This window comes from Zootoca vivipara, chromosome 1 (assembly GCF_963506605.1).
Source record: "Zootoca vivipara chromosome 1, rZooViv1.1, whole genome shotgun sequence".
Taxonomy (NCBI): Eukaryota; Metazoa; Chordata; class Lepidosauria; order Squamata; family Lacertidae; genus Zootoca; species Zootoca vivipara.
The window spans coordinates 76,459,804-76,482,641 of record NC_083276.1 but is presented as its reverse complement, the minus strand read 5'-3'; the positions used below and the strand labels follow the sequence as shown (position 1 = coordinate 76,482,641).

General features: G+C 45.4%; 1 protein-coding gene across 1 annotated transcript; it reads right to left on the bottom strand.

Annotated features, from left to right (window-relative positions):
• Positions 1-503: 503 nt before the first annotated feature.
• Positions 504-22,001, bottom strand: CEND1 (cell cycle exit and neuronal differentiation 1). Its single transcript, XM_035123961.2, has 2 exons — positions 21,730-22,001; positions 504-8,171 (listed from the first exon to the last, which is right to left on the bottom strand). The coding sequence occupies exon 2, from the start codon at positions 7,933-7,935 to the stop codon at positions 7,513-7,515; it is 423 nt and encodes a 140-aa protein (XP_034979852.1). The 5' UTR covers positions 7,936-8,171; positions 21,730-22,001; the 3' UTR covers positions 504-7,512.
• Between the last annotated feature and the right edge of the window lie 837 nt (positions 22,002-22,838).

Here is a 22,838-nt window from a genome sequence, read left to right as displayed (position 1 = left end):
TAGCCAATGTGGCCAGTGTCAGGTATAATGGAAAACAAGTGTGATCCTGAACCAAACTTTTGAATCCCTCTTGCAGGCAACATGAGGAAATAGAGAGAAAGCACATGCAGAAGAGACTCATAAAACTTCATTTAAATCCCCACAGCCTTGGAGTAAGAATAGCATGGTTGTGCTCTAAATAAACTGCAAATGTATTACCAGCAGAGATGTTCAGAATATTGCTCTAGGTAGTTTGCAACCCACCCTTCTTATTGCTCCAATTTCCAGAAACTAAAGAAGAATAGACAAATACGTTCCTATGGTTCTAGCCTGAACAGGCTGCAATAAAGTTTGTATTATTCAACAAATTCCTCATGTTGAGGCTCCTTTTTCTCCATATTTTAGACAGATATGTCGATAGAAAGTACCAGTTTCTATGTTCTCTTGTCACTTCGGTTCACTAAGTAGCAGGGTCCCACCTTGGTAGGATGGGAAATCATTCCAGTTCTGTGTGCAGAACTCCATGTCATCTTAAAATATGTACCCAGAATTAAAACACAGTAGGACTCAACACTCAAGCATAACACACAAAATGATGGTCGCTATAAGAAGTGTACAATATACATATATATAGTTTATTTCACACAATCTTGATAAGAGTTACAGGTATATTGGGAATCATTTACAGTTCCATAGTATATGGAGTGGCCATATAGCTTCTGACGCAAGTAACATACGTTGTGTAAAAGCGTACAATCAACCCACCCGCCATTCACACAATGGATTTTCAAAGCTAATACTAGATTCAGCTACGTAGGAAAGCCTCGAGAATGCTAGGATACAGCGTTGGGTGACATACAACACTGTAGGTCACAATGGGACAAGCTAAACTACTTTAATTTTCAATCTAGTATTTCTAGTCTACCTGCATTATTGCATTTATACGCATTTTAAAAGTCAAATAAAAGAGAATACTATATGGGAAAGGAAAAATTCTTTGCTGATTTTAAGGAGTTGAGCTGCAGCCCATACAAAGTGTCCATAGAAGCATAGGCAAGATTATAAATTCAAAAAGGTACAAATTAGTTTTCTAGCTTGGTGTGTGTCGGTAGGCATTCATTTCCTTTGCGGAAACGGAGTCACCAACAATGGACTCAAAAAGAAACCCAAATCTGCATGTTATACACACAGGCCAATTGATGTGTTAAGTGGATCTGTTCATTTGCAAGGGAGGGGCGGAAATCAAGATGTTGCTTGACAAATTCAATTTAAAAAAGAAATTATATTTGGGGCCCATTAGAGATAATGGGGAGACCCTTTAGAAATACTTGGTTTTTTTGTAATGACATTTGCTATGTTGATCTGGTATATATTTGTTTTAGTCAAGTTATCCCCTTAAGCAGATAGCGAACATTCAGATTGAATAAATTAGCATTTCCCATTTGCAAGTATTACTCTATGCCTTTCCCTAACTTTTGGTTTAGGAAAACGCATAAGAATTAAAAGAGGGCAAAGAAGGTCACCACAAGTACATTTATGAAAACACATAGACTGATTACAAAAGGGTTACTGAGGCAATAGTATTCCCCCTTGCTCTTTTGATAGTTCAGGAGGCTAGTTGAAGCTACAGTGGTAGAAAAACCAGCAAATGATAAGACAGAATTACATTAAAGGTAAAGGGACCCCTGACCATTAGGTCCAGTCGCGGACAACTCTGAGGTTGCGGCGCTCATCTCACTTTACTGGCCGAGGGAGCCGGCGTACAGCTTCCGGGTCATGTGGCCACCATGACTAAGCCGCTTCTGGCAAATCAAATACATGGGGGGGGGGGAATTAAATGTATTTAAATGTATTTCTCACAACTAGGCATTGCTACAACTGTTACCAATAAACCCTGCATAACTATCCATAATGACTGGACTTTAATATCTAGTGTCAACATTTGACTTCAAATCAAGGCATGGCCTTCAGTTTTGGGGACTATACTAATCCCAATACCAGGATTTTATTTTATTTTATTCAAGACAGTTTGGGTCTCTCTCACACTTCTTGGGGTACATATGAATGCTATCAATACGAGAGAGAATTCAGAAGAAAAATAAAAAATGTATATTGCAGCCAATGCAGGTTTTACATTCACATTAGAAGCAGAACTCAAGCTCACATTTAAAATGACCTAAGGAGTCAAATTAAACATGACAACTGCCTAGCAGAGTGTGGGAAGTTCCATTGTGTGGAGAAGCTGAAGCGGGGGCCATTTGTGTGTCTTAGCCGAGGGTTCAGGAAGAAGCAAAGTGTGTAAGCAGAATCCCTTCCCAATCAAATTCCACCAAGGTCTTGGCAGAGGTGTGGGGCAGGGCAGACAGCAGCAGTGAAAGATGGATGGTGCCAAGACGTTGGATAAGTGGTAGAAGTAACTCTTGTCAACCCACCTGCCTGCTTTAAACACATATCAAATCTGTGAAAGCTGTTGTTTTTCGGACTTAACATGACATCAGATGTAGCTTTTACCTTAGTGTTTCCCTTTTCATTTCATTTGCTCCTAAATACTGCCATGCAGGTCACAGTCTCCAAGATGAGAGGAACCTTATCCCGTTCCTGCAAATTTCCTGCTTCCAAATCCATGCCCCCCCCCACCGTCACTTTTCTGCTTCCAAATCCTGGGTGGGCTGGGTGAGCCATACACAATTAACAAATACAATTAGAGCATTTCATCCCTAGCATACATAACAGCAATGTCTGTGCCAGCTTGAAATACTGATTTTATGTACATGTTCAAGTCATCTCTCTTTGTCCCAAATAGCAGGTCCCCAATTACCCTTATCAATTATCCTTGCTGTACTCAAGGCGGATTTTCACCACCCTTCTAATGCATGCTTAGGGGTGAAGCAAAGATTCAAATGTGCATTTCTGTTTCTGAATATGAAATCAGAGAGTGGTGGTTTTCCAAGATTATTAAATCAGAAGTAAGACTGTTACTATTTTCCCCAAAACATGAATATTTCTTCTTCTTCTTTTCTGGCTTCATGCTCACAATATTGATTGGCTGAGTATGTACAGAGTATTTTTTTACATTAGGAGAGCACATTAAAGAATTGAACTAGCTTCCCTCACATAGCTTTGCCTAGGCACCTTAATTCTGACCTGCAGTTGAATCCATATTCTTCAGTCCATGGTATTTTGCACTGATCTATTGATAAATATAGCTATTTGACACATTATCAGAAAATGCCAAAAACTGAAGTATGAGCGTGTCACGCTTCCTGTGTGGATATCATTGTTTGCTGTAGGGGCATGCCACCTGTTCCCATGGTTTGAGCCCAGGCATCTACCAATGGGGGCAATGTGAAAGTTTTATGCATTAACTTGGAAGTGCCATTCACTCATGATTCACTGTTTTTGGCGCTTTCTGCATAATGTATGATGCAGGCCCTAGATACAAAAAGTGTTGTTGGACTCCACCAAAGTACAAAGTGACTGTGAATCTTGAGTCCTTTATAGTAATGGGGGTCTTGGTTTGTATAACAATGTTCATCCTGTTCCCCTCGTTAACTAGGAATGGGTATGCTGTATACCTACAGCCATCAAAAAGGGGTTATAAGCGAATTAGCGTGCCCTGTTCGATATTAATTAAATGCTATGCCCAGGATAATCCCCTATGAATTCCACCAGATTAAATTGCTATTCAATGCGAGGAAAGGATTACAAATCTCTGGCATATACGAAAACAATTTCAGATAAGTAGGTTCCTGCAATTATGATAGAAATACGGTGCACACAATCCAGCCATCACTCACTTCCTCTACTACCCCTACCCCTTCCATGTGTACTGCTCTGCCTGAGGCAGTTTCTGCCACCAGCTCCTCATCCATATCCCTCTCTCTCTCTCTCTCTCTCTCTCTCTCTCTCTCTCTCTCTCTCTCTCTCTCTCTCTCTCTCGGCAACCCTCCTCAGAGAGCAGGGCTTGCACTGCATTTATCTAAAAGCACACATCAGCCTCTGAGTGGATCAAACCTTTGTATGGGCAGACCTGCTGCCATAAACCAAATAAAGCTGCAATCTTATACAGTGTTTACCTCCCTGACAGCAAGTCCAGTACAAAGGTCTCAACAGGGCCTACTTCTAAATAGGCATGTATAGGATTGCACTTTAAGAGAACCAGTGTGTCATAGAGGTTCATAGTTGGAAGACCCAAGTTCTCAGCTAGGGCTAAGCAATTTGTAGTCCTACAGGCGTTGTTGGACTCCAATTTCCACCACCAACAGCCAGCATGGCGTGTGGTCATCGATGATGGGAACTGTAGTCCACAAATAACTGAAGGACCAAAAGTTCCCTAGTCCTGTTCTAAACTTATAAAGCCCACTAGGTGACTTTGGCCTAGCCACTGTCTCTCAACCTAGCCAACCTTGAATTGTTGTTGTGAGGATAAAAGGAGGCAGTACCATGACAGCTTGGAGGAAGGGGAGAATATAAACCTTAAGAGCAAAGGTAAGAAAAATGAGTTGATATAGATTAATAGTTCAGCTCTTAAGCAACAGGCAATATATATATATATATATATATATATATATATATATATATATATATATGAGAGAGAGAGAGAGAGAGAGAGAGAGAGAGAGAGAGAGAGAGAGAGAGAGAGAGAGACTCTAGCTACCGGTATTTTGGGCAAAGACACCAACTTAGTAAACTTGAAAAAGCTTCTGAAAGAATAGACACAATCTGCAGCACATTCTGCTTTGCTCAGCTTCATTAAGCAGACAAAAGAGTCTGCACATGGTCAGGGACGTGCATTTAGAAACTTGTAAGGCTTACCAATATAGCAGTGTTATATTCACACTTCCATAAAGCACAGATTTAGTAAGTTCAGAGGACACACACACACATATTCCTCTTCCCTCCCCTCTCCACCACCTGGCCAAATGAACGATCTCACAGTCACAGACACAACAAGGTGCCTTGTTGCAGTACAACTGACTAGAGATGCATGGGCGAGGGCTACTTAAGAAACTCAGGGAGCCCATCAGCCTATGCCCTGCCTCAATATGCCAATGCAGGAGCAGCTGAGAAGCAGGAGCAGCAGCCAGGCAAGGTGAGTGCCCTTCTTTTTCCTGAAAGGGTCGATGATGGGCAGGAGTCACAATGACAACACCTCCTGGTTTACATGGAAACTTTAGGGAGGAATGTGCCACATGCACAGATAAATAATGTGCAGTGCTGGTACACGGCTATTTTTTGCTGACTGCATCAGAAGATTATACTGACTAGATTTATCGTTTTAAAAGGGTCTGCTTAGAAGCAGTAGTTTTCAGCTCCCAGCACAAGAGGGATTATCGTACATTCACCAGTTGGCTAACCATACATTCGTTTATTGGAAGGAAACCATGGTTTCGGATGCTGCATGTGGAATGCAAGTGGCACAAAACATGGACACTTTGTGTGAATGCAGGTGCGCAAATAATGGTTGCCTTTTGCTTTTTGTACAAAGAATACAGGTTTTGTAGCTTTACAAAGAGTTGAGTAAACTATACTATATACACAGATATTCTCAAATAAGGTAAGGGTAGGAAAGCTTGTATAGGAAAGCTTGTACACATACATACACACAGGTGTTTTCAGACTGGAGGTGGGTTCTGGAGAATTATTCTAGACAGTGGGACACCACAGTACTAAGCAATGACTGTTGGTGAATGATTCCCCTATAGACCTAACCTATCACGTCACAACCATAAATACGAGAGAAAGGGAGAGAAAGTTGGTCTTCAAGACGATGAACTGTAGTCCTGCCACTGTCACCATCTCATCCTATTTCATGATCAAGTTGTGGGTCCAGAGACTAAAATGCAAAAGAAATCTAGTACCCACATTAATTTATGAGCAAGTCTGTACTGTGACAAAAGACTTTGCTGCTCATATCTATCCCAACCTAACAACAGAAAAAAAGCTTTACAACTCCTAGTTCAATCTAATTAGCCTTTCCTTTTTTTAAAAAAACAACAACAACACTAATCTGATGTCAATCACCACTTTCGCATCAGATTCAATCTAAGCAAAAATATACATATAAGCTTCTTGTTTCAAACGGCCATCCCTACATTAGAATTTATGTCCCAATGTTCTTATGGTCAGTGGATTATCTCTGGTAGATATATTAACAAAGAGACGTCAACATACATTCCATTGATCCTTTCTCCTCTCAAAGTCTGATTTTAATTCTTCAGGAAGGCCACCAATGTAGCAAGGCTAACTCAGGACACAGTGAATTTCCTCCCCTCTTAAATGCCCATTGGTTCTAATTTATTTAGGGGGGGAAGGGAGTTGCCTCAGTGAATCAGTTGCCATTTTCTCTCTGCACTGAAATGTCCAGTGAAATAAATGGGATTAGCCCATTTGTCTGGCTCCTCCAGCATTAGAGTTATAAAGTGTCAGATAGCAAGACAATCCATCCATTTCAAATCCGTGCACCTGGGCAGGATGCTCCATACATAAATACTTCCTAAACCATAATCCAGTTGTTGATTGGTCACAAGCTAAAAAAAGAGGAAAGCAAAAGAAAGAACCAACCAACCAACCAACCAGCCCATAATTGCTTCTTACTTTCCCCTTCCATACATGGCATACAATGACAGGTCAACCTTCCACAGTGAAGCACTAGCATTCATCCCAAATCCATATGCACAGAAGGCCTCATTGACTTCCACATATTTTGAATCATGTTGTTTTAAGTATCAATGGCATCAAGTCCTGCATAAGAGGTTTACCAGCACAGGACCAGGTGCTTCAACAGAAAATGCTCTACTAAGTTGCAATTCCCATTGAAATCCACAGCCAGGTGGCTATAAGTCACCATGCCCATATATTGCATGGTGGGATGGCAAGGCTACCCTATGGCTCTCTACAGGCCATGCTTGCTTCTTGACCTTTGAAAGCCCCCCCCCCCCATGCTCCAGCTGCTACTTTGAAACTTACGCAAGGGGGGGACAGAGTGAGAACATTAATGCTATGATGAAATGCGTACTAGGGACACCCTATCCCCCTTGGATCAGGAAAGAAGCTTGTGAGCATTCTCACACCACTTTACAGTGTGTGCTGGAACAGAGATGGCAACAGGTGACCCTGCCGATGGGAAACTCTCCCTTTCCACCTGCTCTACGGCAATCCAGCGTAACCAAGCTGAGAACTCTGAGTGACCCTGGAGCCAACCTTGGGACAAAAGGTGGGGAAGGAAAGGAAAACACCGCAAGAGCTCATACGGACCAGAGAAGAAAAGCCATCTATACACATTGCTGCAAGCTGAGTTATATTACACAAAAGAGCAGAAGCCCACCAAGTGCCCACGCTAGGCCAATGCTGGCGCATCTGCTGGGAGCAAGGCAGCGGCCATCATTGCACTTTGTACCTACTTAGCTCTTTCTCTCTATATACGGCATATTTATAGGTATGTATAGAGTTTACCACATGCATTTTGTTTCAAAAGGAACTGTACATTCAGCCCAGGGTTATTTCTCTCCCCTGCGCTTCTTGGGTGCCAATTTATTTTTTCCGGGCAAGGAGAGCGACTCCCACAATCAGAGCAATGGCAGCCACCGCCGCCCCTCCGACGATGATCAGAGGCTTCATGTTCTCAAAAATTCTGCTGCCCGGAGACTCCTCCGCATTGTTCCCTTTGTGCTCAGAGTCAGCGGGATGACCTGCGGCCTCCGCGCCCTCCGCTGCCCCCCCAGCAGAGCTAGGCTTCATGTTGCCGTGGTTGTTCAGCATGGTCGCCTCATTGGCTGCCGCCGTTGCCGCCTTTTTTGCTGGGGTGGTGGCAGGAGGAGCTGGCTGCTCCTTGGAAGGGGCTTCTTTCTTATCGACAGCTGTGACGGGCCCAGGGTTGGGTTTCTCTGGCTTCCCTGAGCTGGCGGTCTTGGCGTCAGGCTTATTTCCACTGCGGGTGCTCCCTTTGGACTCCATCTTGCTCAGCTGCACAGCGGAGGCCACCCACTCCTGCTCTCAGGACAAACGAAAAGGGGTGGTGGGGAGGCACAAAGCAGGTTGGACTGACCCTGGCTCCCTTCACTTGGCCCTCAAGCCAAAATCCCAATAAAAATGGATCTGCCTCAAAACGGCTTGGCCTTGTGCAGCTATAATTCCGTGTTCCAGGAGGGTGTCCTGCTCAAACAATACGCTGCTGGATCATGTTACAGAACCTGCAAGATAAATTAGAAGTACGAAGGTCAGGTCACGAAAGAGCAGTATCCCATCTTTCCAGACCTGGAGACACACATTTTGCCCAGACATGTATTTCAGGACTCACTTCTTAATATTTTGCTATATATTTGCATAGTAATATACCGTAGTGCTGATGTTGCAATAGACCTACTGAGACCAAATAGTCAGCCCTGGCCTACCAGACACCAGCCAATGATCTAGGGTGCCTATTTTTTTATTTTATAAAATTTAAACACTGCTTGATTGTTTTTTAAAAAAACCCTCAAAGCAGTTTACAAAAAATAGGAATGAAAGAATAACATCATCAGTAATTAAAAAGCAAAAAAGCAGATAAAAACTCGCACCAACTTTCTAAATATTTGGGTAGGCTTATCTAAACAAAAATGTTTTTGGGAGGCCTCTGTATTTTACTTTCTAAGAAAAGGCGGTGCTCATTTATGGCAGCTACTTAGTTTGAACTGTGCTGCCAAGTACGGCTTGTAAGAAGGGGCTGTGGCAGCTGCTGGCCACTGGGGCTGGTAGGGCGGAAGGCAGGGAGCCACAACCAATGACAGAAGCAGCACACAAATTCTAGTATTGTCCCCACCCTCTTCCCCGGTGACTTCTACAGAGCAGCAAGTATAAGGAGGAGGGAGCCGAGAGCCAGCACCACCCTGTGGATGGGTTGTAATTAGCATAGCTGCCAAGTCTCTCGCTGAAAAATGCGGGATCAGCAGCGGCGCGGCACCGGAAGTTGCTTCTACGCATGTCCGGACATGCGTAGAAGCAACTTCCGGTGCCGGTGCTGCCCGATTTCCGGTGCCCAGACATGGGCAGAGCAGCACCCGAAATGGAGCCTCCCTGGCAGGTAGGAAATCCAGGGGATTTCTGGGATTTTCTTCTATTCGGGATAACAGTGGGAAACGGATTAAAATCCGGAGGTTTCCCACAAAAAACGGAAGACTTGGCAGCTATGGTAAGTAGGTGGGAACTAGCTGAGTGCAGACTGGAGATGGCAAGAGCAGTGCCTCATTTACTCCAACAGACTCTGCTGAGAAAGAGAAATAAACAGACAAGGTGGGACAAAACATGGGCACCTGATGGCAGTGGTTTAATATGTCAGTAGCCCAGGTGGCGCTGTGGTTAAACCACTGAGCCTAGGGCTTGCCAATCAGAAGGTTGGCGGTTCGAATCCCTGTGACGGGGTGAGCTCCCGTTGCTTGGTCCCAGCTCCTGCCAACCTAGCAGTTCGAAAGCATGTCAAAATGCAAGTAGATAAATAGGAACCGCTACAGCGGGAAGGTAAACGGCGTTTCCATGTGCTGCTCTGGTTTTCCAGAAGCGGCTTTGTCATGCTGGCCACATGACCTGGAAGCTATACGCCGGCTCCCTCGTAATGCGAGATGAGCGCGCAACCCCAGAGTCGGTCACGACTGGACCTAATGGTCAGGGGTCCCTTTAGCTCCAATGGCATGGTACCTTTTTGACAGTTTTTGCTCATCAGTTTCAAGCCTGGACCCAGAAGGGGACACCGTCACTCCTTTAGTCTTCTGTGCCACATCATCAGTAAAACTCCAGAGACCAAGACCCAGAGGCTCCCAACATCACAGCAGTAAATGTTGGGAGAATCAAAATCCCAGAGCAAGGAACAAATACCCTGGGAATTATTGGAAGTTTGTGGGAGACGTGCAGCACAATCCTAAGCATGTTGACACAAGGGATGCATATTTCACTGAGCTCAGTGGGATTTACTTCCTATTAGGAGGAAGGAAAGTAGTTCAGTACTTTGCATGCAGAAAGTCCCAGATTCAATTTGTAACATCATCAGGTAGGGCTGAAAGGCCCCTGTCGGAAACCTCTAGGTAATGTGGTAGCCGATATGACGCTAGCTGGATCAATGGCCTTTACATGACTACCTATGCATTGATTGATAGGTGTTCTTAAATTTGCAACCTCCACTTTAGAGGTCCTTGATAATAAGCTTTCACAAACCTACAATGAAATATTGGTGTGTGGGTGTGGGTGTCCCCACATACAATGTGTAATAGGAAAATATTGGATTATTTCCATTGCCCTTGAAAAAGCGCAATGCAGCATCCGAAGGTCATTGGAATGATGGAACTGATCAAAACTTGTTGGCAAGGTCTTAGATGGCTCATGGCCTTTTCAAGAATGTTGCAAGGTAAGCTTTTCCCCGGTCTCCATCCTAGGTCAAATAATGTTTAGGAAAGGTTTTCAACTAGCACGGCCAGTTCAATACATTTTGCTGCCCAAGGCATTCCCCCCTCCCTTGTCCATTTTACATAATGATGCTAATAGCTCAATCATACTTCAAGACTGATGACAGGGGAGCATCTTCTACCACACCCAGGGCAGAAAGCTAGCTTAGAGGGGACAGGTCAGGGGGCACCCTCCATTGTCAGAGGCACTATGCCTCTGACTACCAGTTCATGAGAACTGCAGGTGGGCTGAATACTATTGCACTCAGAACCAGTTGCTGGCTTCTCACAGACATTTGATTGGCCACTGTGAGAAGAGGATGCTGGTCTTGATGGGTCATTGGCCTAAGTCAGGGTCTCCTCTAATGGTGCTGTCTACTAGGTGTTGGGTGAAAGCACTAGGAGAGACAGGCAGGCCATCATTGCCACCACAGCAAAACGGCTGGAGGTTTCAGAAACAGCTGCATACAGTTTTTCCACCAAGTTAAATACAGACCTATAATATATCCAGCAAAAAAAGAAAGAAAATAAAAGAAAGAAAATAAAATGAAAATCTCTTGGCAATCCTCCCCCATCATCCTCTTCCAAGATGGAAACAAGTAGAAAGAGTTTATATATTTTTACCATTCAAAACAGGGTTATGACAGTACATTTCTATGCAATATTTAAACTAGATAACCTTTTTTGAGCAGGGGAGTTTTAGAACTCTGCATTTTGATTCTGTTTCTCTCTCTCTCTCTCTCTCTCTCCCACACACACACACACACACACACACACTCCTATTATTTCCCCAAAGGGAGGTGAAATGGCAGGCAGTGCTGGGTCCCCATCAAACAGGACATGGCCCATTCTCTCTCTCTCTCACACACACACACACTCAAAAAGCATGAACAGCTTTTCTTTAACAACCCCTGCTCCCCACCACACCACTATAGCAACAGACTTGCCACAACTGAATCACAGAATCATAGAGTTGGAAGAGACCACAAGGGCCATCCAGTCCAACCCCCTGCCAAGCAGGAAACACCATCAAAGCATTCCTGGCACATATCTAAACTCCACAGCCCACAGTCCACAGAAAAACATCAGATTCTAACAGTGCAGCACGTCTTAAATTGTATCTGCAGCTCACCAGTGTCCCCAGGTGCACCGAAGCACCTTTGGGAGGCTGCAATTTTGAGCAAAGAGTGGTGGGAGGGGGACTGCTAACTATTCCCCTATGAGCTGCTTTTCCTAGCACTTAGTTTGAAATAGCTAGAAATTAAAAGCAAAGCCATAAATAGACTAGAGGAGGCCTTTTAATTACTTATGACTCAGCCAACCAGAACTTGAAAAGAGAAAGCTCAGCTTGGTCATCACTGTAGCACCAACAAATGAACCGCCACAGATTAAGCATCACAGAGCAAGTATTCTGCCTCCAAATACCAGGCTGGGGGTGGGGTGGGGGCTTGATCTTACAGATCCTAAAATGTTGTATCTTGGATAAAGCTTCCTTTCCCAAGAATAGGTTCCTAGGAAATAAGAGACTCCAAGGGGGTAGGTGGGTCAGTGATCTGGCAGCCTGAGTGGGGGGTGGAGGGTTGATAAAATGGAGATTTCAATTAATCTGTACCCAGCTACATGGTTTGTACTTTTTTCCTGGAGTTGTGCGCCTGGACAAGGGAGTGAAACCCCTTATTACATAACATATACCATCATTGTAAAATTTAGGATAGAATGTATTAGGCAACATAGGATGAACGCTGGGCAAGCACTTTAGCCATGTTCCCCAAATTTTCAAGTGATTGGAAAGAGCCAAAGCTCAGCGGTAGAAGCATCTGCTTTGCATGCAGACAGTCCCCAGTTCAATCTTTGCAATCTCCAGAAAGAACCCTGGTGAGCCTCTTCTGCCAGTCAGAGTAGACAATGCAGAGTGAGGTGGACCAGTTGGCCAGAGTCCACATAAGGCAGCTACCTATGTTCCTAAGTGATCTTGGAATGGCAGCCCTCTCACCATTCCCCCTTCCTATGCCATTTATCTGTGACCTTTTTATTCATAGTTCTCCACCACAGCACCCTGTACCGAGAAGAGAACATGCAAACACGGCTGAGAAAGCCAGCCCCCACACTCCTCCACCCCCTCTTTTCACTTTGTTTAGCAAGCTGCAGTGGCATTCTCCCCTTCCAAATTACTAGCTTGCATTAAGCTGTTTTGTACCGTATGTGCAAGCAAAGAAAAGGAGGAAGCAGAATAACAAAGCCAATACAGTAATTTATAAAGGGGGTGGGGAGAGAAGACAGACCCATAGCCACATTGTCTTTAGGGGAGGGCTTCTTTGAGAGGGTGGTTTCTTCTAGATCAGTACAACAGAAACAAGCAACTTTACTGTAAAAATTATAACAAACAAACAGAACACGGATAAATTCAGGGCAGAGAGGAGTGGGGGAATGAATTTATTGGAATGAATGCATAAATCTTCATCTCTCTCTCTCAACAAAATAAAAAAAATCCTTCCAGTAGCACCTTAAAGACCAACTAAGTTTGCCATTGGTATGAGCTTTCGTGTGCATGCACACTTCGTCAGATAGCTCATACCAATGACAAACTTAGTGTTTGTAAAGCACTTAGCATTTCCAGCAGGGGAAGAGAAAGTTAGGCTGTAATCCTAACCTTCTTTAGCTGGGAGTAAACACTGGCGAATTAAATACAATTTAGTTCTGAGTAGACATTATTAGGATTGCTCTGCTCTCACTATATATATGTTGTTTTAGTAAAGCACTAGCTCCTGAAAGGGATCTGGCTATTGCAGTGGTGACTCAAGAGGTAGGGAATAATCTGATATCCACTTACATGGGAGAATGCTCCATTGAACTCAAAATGGAATTTAATTTTGATTGGAAATTTATAGAATTGCATACAGTAGTAGTTTGCTTTTTGTTTGCTTTTTACAGTCAAGCAGGTATGGGGGGCAGAATCCCCCCTTTCTTTCATCCCACTCCTGAAACTCCACCTCCACCCTGAGCAGCACCAGCAAGGCTCTGGAGCCACCAACAAGCACACATCTCTTAGGTTATCAGAACACACTGCGACATTTTGTTGCAGGCCACACTTGTTCCTTTTAATAGTGAGCTCAAATCACTCAATTTCAAAAGGCGCCAAAATGGCTAGAATGTGGGGGAACATTAAGAAAAGTTTTGTGCTCTTTATCGCCACCTAGTGTTGCATGTTTATAATGCATTTACAATAATGTTGTTGTTGTTGTTTACTAATGTAACTGAGTCCTGGGGCTGTTTCAAAGGGGACTCCATTCTCTCAGAACTCCCACAATCCAGACCAATGAGTATTGAGCATGCTTAATGGCTTCCAGGAACCATGGAATATTGATTGCCAATGAGGGAAATAAACAGTTGGCTTGCTTAAATGCCTTCTAGCTTAGGGATGGAATCATGGAGGAAAGGGATTGGGGGGGGGGTATACTTCCATATTTTGTTGGGGGTCCTACTGGTTCTAACAAACTTGACCCCTGCAATTGTTGGATTTCTGCTCCCCTTCCTTCCTGCATTTGTCATCTCTTCCTTTCTCCAGAAGCTTAGAAAGTAAATCTGTCCCTTTTATTTTCCCCTGTCTGCGCTGCTGAAAGATATCTACCCTACACCAAATAGATGAGTCACACTAGTTTTTCTGTAAAGAGCCATAATTACAAAAAGCCTGTTCTCTTCCCCTTCAACAGTCATTTTCCAGGGCCCATTATCCCCTTCTTGAAAGATGTCAGAGTAGAAACAGAGGCAGGCACAGCACAAGAATCTCAGGACTCTTGGTCAGAGGGGAAAATCAATATTCTGGAAGGGGTTCAAGTTAAAATGTTGCAGCCCATTGCAACAACCATTTCGCAAGGAAAATTTTCAGCTCAGCATCACAGAATGCTGGATTAAAAAGGCCTTTGGTCTGATCAAGCAGGGCTACTATGTCCTTATAGAGTCCCAATCAGATTAGTACAAGCTTTACATGGGTTAGCAGGATTGGCCCAGATAACAGAAGTATTGTCCAACCCAAAAACCTCTCCTATAGATCTATAACCCTGAAATACAGTGTCTCTAAATTAGCATTTCCTGTTGTGGTTCCTGTTTGCCAGCGACTGTTATTCACTGTAGCAACAGGTAGAAGCACCTGGAAGTACCTTGGAATCAATGTACAAAAGTGCCACCTCTAGGGTAGAAAATTGCATGCACACTAATAAGGGTGGCTCCAATACACGCTAAGAGAAGACAATGGGCAGTTTGCTGAAATCTTTAGGGAAAATTCCTGCCTTAATAATATTGCTAGCTAACTAGTTGAAATGGAGGGAAGGGCTCCTGCATACATAAATAGTAGTGGAAGAAGAAAGAGCAGGGGGAGATTTGAGTACATGACTTTGTCACTTCCAGCTGAGCAGAGCTGAGCTGAGCTGCAACTGCAAAAACTCCCAGTTCTAACACAACTATTCAAAGGGTACAGGCACCCTGTTTCCCTTTGTCAGCTACTGAGCAGTTCATGAAGCTGCAACTCTAAAGAGAAACCACATAGCATCTATCTCCAGGTGTAAAAGTCTGCCATTGGTTGCTTTACAAACACATTTCCCAGTCCACTAGATCTGTGTCTTCAGCAACCAAATCAGGAATTAAAACCAAAACAGCTGTAGCCTTGGCAGGGGAAGGAAAGGGTTGAACTACTCCCACCCCAAGCATTGTGGTCTGGTGAAGATTGTGGAGGGTTGTTCCTGTTACCTGATGTTGTTTTAAAAAAATCTGACATAGCTAAAGACAAGGTGAGTGTCATGTTGGCTTTGACGGAAAGTTAAGTGCAGTCCAGATTCTCATCAACCGCAGTAGAAGGAATAGGACTCTTCCTCCCCTCCCCATCACTAAACAAATTAAGAGCAATCTCCAAAACAAGCCCCAAATGATGACAGCACAGAAAGATTCAACAAGCAACGTATGGTCAAGCACTTGGCCAGTGATGGCCCCTCATATCCAGACAGCCTCTACAAATGTATCAACTGCAAACAGACAACTGCCTTCACCAGCCTGGTCTCCTCCACATATTAGACTTCCAACTCCTTGCCATCATGCTGCATGTGCAGTCATGGGAGTTGTAGTCCAACAACATCTAGAAAGCACCGGGTTAGGGAACCCACCACCAAACCAATAGCGGCCTAGTGAAGCTTCCCCGCCCCTCACCCGTTAAACTGTGGACACATCACTCTGAAGAAAACAGGGACAGTCAGGCTATTCACCTCCTGCGGGGCTCTGGGCACTGAAGTTTCAATCCACTATGCTCATGACCAGGGCCGTCTTCAGCATACCTGGCACCCTGGTGCGACGGATCCCTCCGGCGGCCCCCCCCCGCCCCGTTTCCCAGCGCGGTGGACGGGTGCGGCTGCCGCCTGGAGGGCCGGCACCCTGCGCCCCCCAGCCTGGCCGTAGGGCCGGCCCTGGGCCAGGGGGTGCTGCCCGCCCCCTGTTGCGATGCCTCTGCGTGCGGTGGAGGTGGCCCCAGGCCTGCACGCTTCCGGAGAGCGGCCTGAAGCTGCTGAACAGCTGAGAGGCGTGCCTAGGGCCGCCTCCACCGCACCTCTCCGCAGGCGCTGCGGCGCTCCTTTGTTTTTTGTTATTGTTGTTCTCTGAAGTTGTGTGCATCTCTCCAAGAAAACAGAGAGCCTTTCCTCCATCCATTCTAATTCTTCCCCCGTCAAAACTCTCTGGCCTGTGCCTTCTTAACCAGCTGCTCTTCTTCAGCGTCTCAACAGGGTCATGCCTCAGATCACTTCCTGTGTCAGAAAGGAAAACAGCGCCTAGGAGCAAGCAAAAATGAACAGCCACCAACTTTCTTCCCACCTACCAAGCACTGCCCATTTTGACAAGCAATTCTACGATCAGAGAAGTTTGAAGTACTAAGCAATTGTATTTGTGAATAAGACCTTGGTTTATAAAACTAGGGATATCCGTGTTCTGACCCTGGAACCGATGCCCTTTTGTAGACTTTACAGCAGCTGAACTTGAACCTGGAAAAGTCATTTTCAAACCCTGTCTTAGTTATCACTTTAGCCAAGTTACTGTATCTCAGGGCTCTGTCGAGACACCATCTGATGTGGACAGGTGACTATTCTGACTGGATCCACCTGCAGAATAATGCCTTGTGTGGAAAAGCACGTGTTCCCCAGAGATTCCCATCAGCATCAAGGAAGCCTGCGTATGCAAGTTGTCACATGTGATCTCTGCAGAGGCTGCACATCTGTCACCAGGCTGGAGATACTTCCTGTATAGGGATTTTGTGACACACAAAGCAGCCTTTGGGACCACGTGGCGGTTTTGCAGCACAGCGTGAAATGTTTTTGCAAAACCATCATTGCTTAGTCAGCTGACTGGCACTCAGAAGGCCCAGGAAGCAATGCTGACCCATTTTTTCTGATATATTTATGACACTCTCTCTAAGCCCACCAGTCATCCTGTCTTTCTTGGACTACAGCTCTCTTTTTTCTCAGAGAATCTCTTTTCCTTTTGAATTCTGACACAGGCCACAGAGTCTAATGCTGGCAATTGCTTTTACAAACTGCAATATCAGAGAGCAGGAAACAGACAGGCCTGTCCCCTCAAAGTTCACTTTCCCTTTTCATGCTGATCATGACACTGTGCTGGAACATTGGCCACACTTTCTCAAGGTGCAGAAGGAAAACTCCAGAATCCTGTACAGCCCAGTTCCATGGTAATGACAAAATGGCTGCCACAGTACTTCTACCCCTTAGCAGAGCAAATAGTCGGTTAGTCAGGGCAAGTTTGTACAGTCAGCAGTATCAAGTGATTGAGTCTGTCCCCAAAGAGAAAAAGCTAAACTTCAGGCTACAAGTAGGTGGTTCCATCTTTGAATAGTCACCTGTGAAATATTTCCTGACCCAAAAAAAGGGTTATCAGGGAGATGGGCTCTGCCCTAGAACTCGGCCTGGCATATTGGTTTACTAAGTGCCAAGGACTGTATATGTCGGATTCAAGCATGCACCTCCCCTCTCTCAAACTCGTATCTTTTCACTTGATTTTAACTATTGTATAAACAGGCATTTTCCCCCCACTGGATGGGGTTGGGGTGGATCATACATTATTTAGTGAGTTTCCAAATCTTTGGTTGCAGCCGTCCCACTACAGCAGGGTTTCCCAAACTTGGGTCTCCAGCTGTTGTTGGACTACAAATCCCATCATTCCTAGCTAGCAGGACTAGTGGTCAAGAATGAAGGGAACAGTAGTCCAAAAACAGCTGGAGACCCAAGTTTGGGAAACCCTGCACTAGAGCTCACAGGGCTTGTGGTTAACCTTTTTCAGCCTAAGGACCACACAAGAGATTTGGGCAACTCTCCAAGAGTAGTGGTGTGTCCACTGCACACTCCCTTATGCGCACACCCACCACACATAGAGATACAACACACAATCTATTGGGAGAGGAGTTGCTCCTTCAAAGCAGGTGGGACATCCCAGAATCTTCACTGAGAGCAGAGCTGTGAAGAACAAAATGGGGCACCTCATTACTGGAGCAACTGGCAGCTGGGAGGAAGCCCCATCATCAGTACATAGCATCACTGGGCAACTGCCAAAGCCTCGGGACCCTGGCAAGACCCAGTGGGCAGGCTCCTTTCAATGAAATACATGGTGGCTCCCATTGGGGGTCTGAAAACCCCTCATTTTTGTTTCCTAGAGCAATGCTATGTGGGGCCACTGTGCAAAATCATAATGGTTTCAAATCCACCCACAGCTCACAAGTGTGCTGTCGCTGTTGCTCCCCAGCCAAAGAGGCCATCAACATAGCATGGAGCCTGCTCAGGGGCATTTGGCTGAGGGTGTCCTCAGGCCTGAAGTCAACCCTGCAGGGTTGGATGAGTGGCCTGAAGTTTGTGCATTATCCTGTCAGATCTGTCCCTAGCTCAGGATAAACAAACGTGTAAACCAACCCCCAGTCCTCCAATACAGGCATGTCATCTTTTCCATCTCTGGATGGAGTTAGGGATACTTAATTGCCACACAGAGTTGTTGCCCTGGACAGGCTGTTAAGCTTGCAGAGGTATAAAGTTGGTTCATCAAACATGAGTTCAGTCTGAGTCATAACACCATCACCTGCTTTTCTTACTTTCTGTATACAAGCCATGGCGGGCCCATGGACTTTTCCTTCTCTCTGCTTGTTGAATACAGAGATAGATAAAACCATAGGAAGAAGAAGAAGAAGAAGAAGAAGAAGAAGAAGAAGAAGAAGAAGAAGAAGAAGAAGAAGAAGAAGAAGAAGAAAGAAGAAGAAGAAGAAGAAGAAGAAGAAGAAACTCCAGTGCCACAAAACAACGAAGAACAGTGGCTCCAATGAGAATAATGGCTCTGTTTATCTTATCAGCGTTCCTGATAACTAGTAATTTCTGTTTCCCTGTAACTCAATTCAAAGCTGTGCCCCGGATGTGTCACCCAACAACTCCCCTGTTTGCTCTGCAATGGCAGACAAATGACTGGGTTGGAAATCTCGCAAGGCCCCGAACGTTGCAGGCGCTGGCTCAAAGCTGCCGTGTCGCACTAGAAATTCAAGAAGCCATTGCAGACAGAGATCCTGACCCAGCTTGAAGCAACGACCTTTAGCAAAGAACAGCACAAGCTCCCTGGGGCGGCCATGGAAAGCTCAGGCCTACTCAGACTCTACCTTGCTAAACAAAAACTGTGCTTCCCCTCTTACCTATTCCTCAGCAATGCTGAGAAGGACATTATTTAGTGGAAAATATATAAGCACCATTGACTCATCATCCACACACACTCTCCATGGGGGATTATTTATTGTAATGTTATTGAGGGGGGAAAGGAAGCCGGTAAATTCTTCCTCCATTCTGCTGCAGCGAGCAAAGGCCTGACCACAAGGAAATGGAGGCCTGAAGCTTGCCAAGAGGCAGCAATGGAAAAATGCCAGAGGAGCAAGTGATGGTAAAGGAGACCAAGAACGCCAGGACTCTATGAGAGTCTTGAGTTGTATTGTTGCCACATCTTTAGAAGATAACGGTAGAAGTAGCTTTCAAAGTAGCTTTCATCCAGAACTCACTGGCGAAAGTATGAAAATGCAAGCCCAAGAGATCAGATGTTCTGCTCGTCTAATAATAAGCCTGCAAAGAAGCCGGTTGATTTCTGGCCATCTTAGTTTCCCTTAATTGCTCCACCAGCATTACCCACAATAGCAGAAAGAGAGTGAATGTTCCTCTTCTTTTGGCACCTATGTAAAGGAGATGATCATGTAACCCAAGCTTGGGAAATACTGAACAGCTACGATATACCAAAAAGTGCCCCCTAAAGCTGTTCAATTAAAAAATAAGAGCAAATTCCTGTGCAAGTTAGGCGTTACTGAATCCCCATTAAAGAACAATTAGAAAACCTGCATGAGGAAGGGTGTGCTGAATTAAAAGGAGCTTGAGGGCACATAGCTTGCTCTGAATTGTTTCCCAACTGGTATTTTGGATCTCTGGTGAAGGTATTCCATTGAGTGCTATGGAACAGGGGTGTTCTAGACATAATAAAGGTATCAACTGTATTCTACTGAAACTATAATTCAGAGTTATGGAATAAGGGCCAGTCCTTCAAAATACACAACCTCAAGCAATCCTACCCCAGCAGTGCAGTTGTACACATGTCCACTCTGATTCAATAGGACTTACTGTAGCTGAAGGGTGAAGATTTCTGGAAATCTTCAGTTTTCAGTGAGTGAAGTACGCTAATACATTCTAGCTATTGCAGGCTGCTCAGCATTGGGGAGAGGGGCAGCCCTCGTTTGAGAGCTTTAAAGCAGGCATCCCCAAACTGCGGCCCTCCATATGTTTTGGCCTACAACTCCCATGATCCCTAGCTAACAGGACTAGTGGTCAGGGATGATGGGAATTGTAGTCCAAAACATCTGGAGGGCCGAAGTTTGGGGATGCCTGCTTTAAAGCCTCAACTTCCTAATGCCTAAAAAAAACTGGCACTCTTTTTTAAAAGGAGAAGGCCACACCAACAGGTACCGGTATTTTCCAGGCACAAGGTGAAGAATACATGGCAGTACAAAGGCAGAAAAACACTAAATATTAGAGCTTCCAGCATCATACAGGTGCCCCATAGCTCAGCATGAATTCAAATACCCACTAGGTTGAATGTTTCCTCCTCCCCCTCCCCCCAGGAACAATGCACAAGGGCCTATTTTAGAGCTAAGAGCAACTACCACTTTACCACTAGGTTCCTCCCACTTCCCAACTAGTTTTAGATAGATGTAAAATATCAGAAGAAAGCTAGGATGCAGTATGCATCATTGAACTAACTACTCATTTTGTTTTAATAGAATTTTACAGGCAGAGATACACACTTTTCTAGCATAAAGTGGGGGGGGGCATACGACCCTAAGCTTAATATTTCAAAAGGTTTGATCAAGCAAGCCAAGTTTGGCATATTACATGCAGGATGGCTAAAAAAGGAAAAAGAATGAAACACCCAATGCAAAATACAGCATATAAGATTATTCAAGCTTGAAAAGTGTGTCATTAATGTTACAAGATAACAACAAAGAGGGGTGCCTATTTTTCTCCCAATTCAATCTATTTTTAGTTTATAAAAGATGCCTTAAATAAACACACCTGATTTCACAATAGCATCCGCTCCACTTTCTAAATTTAAATTATAAAAAATAGCTGCATTGCTAGATTGTGCCAGCATGCTCTAATTCTCATCTATTTCTCAGGGATGGGTGTTAAATCTTCTCCTGAAAAAGTCTTGCCAGAAATTCTCCTGGGCAGCCCCTGCAATCGTTATGCTTGGGCAGCACTGGCTGCACAATGACCAAATCAAAACGCAGATGACGTTCTGCCGTGCTATATAACCCCCAGGTTAGGTAGGACGTTGGTATTCCGCTTCTGCTCACACCCACCATATGACCTTCAAGGAAGAAAGTGTGGCACAGGAGCCCTGGGTGTTGAACTCAAAACACATTTCACAGGTGTTTCTTCCCCCCCACCCCACCCCCGCTTCGTTCCTACTTTGCTCAGGTGGCATCCGTTGCCAGAATCAGGACAAATGCACCAAGGAAAGCCAGGGTTGCCAACTGAAATGCTTTTGTCATAGCAACCCAGTGACCTCTCTCGCTCTCAGAGATGCCCAAGCAGCTTTAAACAAGCAGCTCTACCTCTATTCACCTGCATGCAAAAACATTCTCCTCCACCATTCCCCCCTTCCCTTCTCCGTGCATATCCCTGTTTGCCTGCCTACCTATTTCCCTTACTCGGGGTGGGGGTGAGGGGGGGTGTCTTCTATAATGTTCTAGAAGGCCGAGGGTAAAACAAATGACCCATACCTTTACTTCCACCTTAGGGCTTCTGTTTGCTGATGTCACACCTTGGAAGCTGGCTGTTCCGCAGAGAGGAGGAACGGATGAAGAGCAGGGGAAGAAGAGGGGGAGGAAAATACCCTGGGAGTTTCCCACAATGCCTCACTGCAGACCCGCATGAAGCTGAGGAGGAGAGGCGGGGAAAGCGGGCGGGGACACGCCGAGTGGGCGGGGCCAAGGGAGGGGCCGAATGGCGGCGTGAGAGGAAGAGGCGAGCCGCGATAGGTCCTTAGCTCTTTTCAGGCTGGATGGCTGCTGCAGGGAGTCGAGTTTGCAGCTAGGAACGTGGTCTGAAGGAGGCCTGGCGCCGTGTGGGTGGGAGGCCGCTGCTCAGGAGCCCCCGGCGACTGGACTCCTCTTTGCGCGGAAGGGGCAAACGGGAGGGGAGCGTCGCCCAGTATGAAGTAGCACCAGCAGGCAATGAGTTATCCTATGAAGACTCCTTTTCGATGGCTTGGAGGTTGGAGCGATGATCAAGATCAAAATAGCTTGGAGGTTGGAGCGATGATCAAGATCGCAGCCCCGAGCGATTTGTTTCTCCGTGCCAAGGGGCTCTCGGATTAACCCCCCGGCCCCCCCCAGCCCCGCCCTAGTAGTAGGGAAAGGAAGGAAGTGATAGAAGGCGTATGGATTGTGAGACGGGATAGACAGGAACTTCGCGCGGGGTGGGAAGCGAAGAGGCTTACGATCCCGCCCTCGTGGGGGCAAAATGGTTGTCTTATCCTGTAGAGAGAGCAAGGCGCCGCCAAAACACGCTCCATAGTTGCCCCGAGAAGGCACGTGCGCACTGGGACCCCGGCTTGCGCTTGCACGTGTGCGTGAGTTTGTTTACAGGGGGAGAGAGAAAAGGAGACAGAGGCAGGGTTGGAGGGGGGCGAAGTTCGCTAAAAGCCGGCTCCCGTCTATCGCCTATGGTGCTTCCCTGTCGCTTCTCTATTGTAAGCCTGATTGTGCAGACACCAACGCGTACCTGTCTTATTTTCGGGGTATGGCTTATATTCCTTGAATGCTTAAAAATCCTGCTACGGCTTATTTTATGGCTACGGCTTATTTTCGGAGAAACAGGGTAGTAGAGA